Source organism: Condylura cristata, unplaced genomic scaffold (assembly GCF_000260355.1).
Source record: "Condylura cristata isolate star-nosed mole 26May11 unplaced genomic scaffold, ConCri1.0 scaffold00012, whole genome shotgun sequence".
NCBI classification, from domain to species: domain Eukaryota; kingdom Metazoa; phylum Chordata; class Mammalia; order Eulipotyphla; family Talpidae; genus Condylura; species Condylura cristata.
Genome location: NW_004567113.1, coordinates 18,269,570 through 18,271,766, shown reverse-complemented (window position 1 = coordinate 18,271,766; position 2,197 = coordinate 18,269,570). Strand labels below are relative to the sequence as shown.

At 34.0% G+C, this 2,197-nt stretch overlaps 1 protein-coding gene across 1 annotated transcript in view; it reads right to left on the bottom strand.

The window, feature by feature from the left end:
• The window catches only part of SDAD1 (SDA1 domain containing 1), a 28,231-nt gene that overhangs the window by 15,800 nt on the left and 10,234 nt on the right, over positions 1–2,197 (bottom strand). Inside the window, 1 exon segment of the mRNA XM_004681204.2 lies at positions 1,210–1,322. Within this exon segment, the coding sequence (XP_004681261.1) occupies positions 1,210–1,322 (113 nt within the window).

The following is a 2,197-nucleotide window of genomic DNA, read 5'->3' as shown; positions in this document are numbered from 1 at the left end:
TAACAAAAGAAAGCATTTGCCTATATGCAAAACAGACTCTTATTTCTGGATTTGTCCCCTTTGAACTGGATTATGATATATAAGCAGAAAACAACTGTTTTTAATTAAAAAAAAAAAAAGGAAACATTTGTCCTTGGGGGAAATGCTTAAACTATAATAGATGCACAATCTTAAAATCTATCTTGAGGATAAAAAGATGAGGTAGCTATATGCGCATTAATAAGATTTAAATACATTGCTACAACTACATTTCAACACAAAGAAAGCAGGTTTGCAAATATTGTTTGTAGTTTCTAAAAACATAGTACAGATATAAGACAATATGTAGACTTTCATATATAAATGCATAGGAAACAAAATGTTTATATCTGAAGAACTAGAAAGTAGAAATCACTCAGGGAGAGTAACGAAAACTCATATATGTAGAATCTGAAATTTTTTATAGTAAGAATATTTTGTTCATAAATTACTGAATAAAATAACAAAACAAATTAAAAGTCATTATACATTACAGTATTCTTGTTACCAAAATGATAAAGGGAATTTAAAAAATTTTTCTTAACGATTTATTTTTATTTATGCATGCAAGAGCTGGGTGTAGGTCAGAGATGTAGGGCAGGTGGTGAGAGGATTCACCGGAAACAGAGTGGAGAACAGAACAGGGAGATTGACTGAAAAACACTGCTGAGGGGAGCAGCGGGCGAGACAGGAGAGGTCTGCTGTGCCATGTGGCGCACCTCCCTGGCCGGGGGATTAAGCTCATGCTGCAGTGTCTGTGATAGCTTCAGTGTGCTCAGACTTTGTCCTTTGTGCCACGTAGGAGGCCCAAAATTTCTTTTTAATAATACAAAACATTTTTATAGTTCTATGACATGTTATGTGCCGTATGACTCCTCTCCCTGCCCATGTTAGTCTAAGCTTTTGTGATGCTGACAAGCTACCTCAAAAACATAGTGGCAACAATTCTCATTCTAAGTTTACATAATGAGATATAATATAATAACAGATTTATTACCAAGATGAAGACAGAATGAATCTAAGTTTTATTAGCTATCTGACCAATCTTATTGGATAGGTGACAAATTCTAAATAGAATAAAATCTCAGTATGGCAGAACTCAATAAAGGATAAAGGTGACATACAGTTTCTTTCTAATTTGAGCAGTGATGGAGGTAGCCGTTTGTACAGAGAGCAATAACCAAATCTGACAAATTGAAAAGTTCAGAAGCAATTAATGTTAAAGTCACCTCGGATTCTGAGTCACTGTCCTGTTTCTCCTCTTCATCTTTCCCGAGGAAGAATGTCAACGCAGCAACTAATATCTAAAAACCAATCAGAACAAAATCAGTTACTATTAAACCCAGTTTACAGTGGACAATAAAAACTTTTGTCTCTACATACAAACATTATCTGAAGAAAAAAATGAGAGGTGGGACTTGGGCTAATTTTTCTTAATTAGAGTATAATATTTTGTGTTATATATACATATATATCTTTAACTAGATAAAAGGAGCCAGGCTCTACATAGATGTTACCCTTAAGAAAATGATCACGAATTTCTATATGCTCACAAGAAAAGTGATATTACAACCTTCTTACAAGAAGTCAAACATAGTCCTTAAATTTCTTCCAGCTGTGCCAGAGTCCAACAAAAGAGTAACAATGATGTAAGGGTGAAAGTTACTGTTTAATGCTGAACATTTTAAAAAGTCAAGAGAAACTGTAAGAAAGGAAACTAGACTTCTGGTGTATAATGTAGGCTACACAGACAATGAACTCTAATGGTATAGCTGAAACCAATATGCTGCTTTATAACAACGTTGTGTCAATAAGATATTAAAATCTGTCAGTCATAAACTTTCCTCCTTTTCATTTTTGAAAAAAGAAATTATGGTAATTTTGACTCTTCTAAAGCAGAAATGATCCAGGGAAAGTACCTAAGCACAAAGAAACCGTTACTAAACATGAATGCGTGTCCACACAGAACATCTTCACTTTCTATCCAGAGAATAAATAAAGTCTTCACATGACCTTACAGATACCTTGGTAATCTTCGAGAAACACGCAGTCGTGATCACATTGACAGTTTTGGCATCATTCCTGGGGAGAGACAGTGTGTAGTTTCAAGTAAATTTCTTTTCTAGTGTATTTCATAACATAGATAATGGCATAAACAGTATTTTGACAAGTGAGAGTT